We start from the raw sequence: 534 nt of genomic DNA, 5'->3' as shown, positions 1-534 counted from the left end.
CCGATGTGCTCTTTGTGCGTGCGCTGGCGGCCAACCTCGTGCTGTGGAGCAGCATCGAGCCGACGCGCGCGTGGGTGATCAACAAGCAACTACCACCGCCGCTTCGACCGACGGGACTGCTGCACTGGGCCGCAATCGACGACGGCGGCGATCCAGCAACGATCCAAGAGGCATACGCCAACGTTATTGCTGGCGCGTGCTTCAGCATTGGCTTGAAGTTTGCGGGCACGCATCACCCAGACGCCAAGCGCGTTCTCATGAGCTTCCTGGACGAGTTCCAGCTCTGGCGCGCCAAGCTCGGGCGGACAGCCGACGTGAGCCGCGTGACGCTCGAGCGTGTTCTCGGAACCATTGCGCAGTCGCTTGCGCTTGTCATGGCCGGCACGGGGGACCTCGAGTGCATGCGCCTCCTGCGGTCGCTTCTCTTGCGCCAAAAGGTCGACGCGCACGGCGACATTACGTATGGCAACCACATGGCCATGAGCTCGGCGCTCGGCCTTCTCTTTCTCGGTGGCGGTCGTTGCTCCGTGCGTA

At 63.9% G+C, this 534-nt stretch overlaps 1 protein-coding gene across 1 annotated transcript in view; it reads left to right on the top strand.

Moving 5' to 3' along the window:
* The window catches only part of SPRG_22263 (hypothetical protein), a gene marked incomplete at both ends in the record, with an annotated part of 2910 nt that overhangs the window by 1519 nt on the left and 857 nt on the right, over window positions 1–534 (top strand). Inside the window, one exon of the mRNA XM_012349954.1 lies at window positions 53–527. Within this exon, the coding sequence (XP_012205344.1) occupies window positions 53–527 (475 nt within the window). The remainder of the gene's footprint in view (window positions 1–52; window positions 528–534) is intronic.

The sequence above is a fragment of the Saprolegnia parasitica genome, assembly GCF_000151545.1.
Source record: "Saprolegnia parasitica CBS 223.65 unplaced genomic scaffold supercont2.59, whole genome shotgun sequence".
NCBI lineage: Eukaryota > Oomycota > Saprolegniomycetes > Saprolegniales > Saprolegniaceae > Saprolegnia > Saprolegnia parasitica.
Note: the sequence above shows the minus strand (reverse complement) of the source record. Positions and strands in the feature narration are given on the sequence as shown.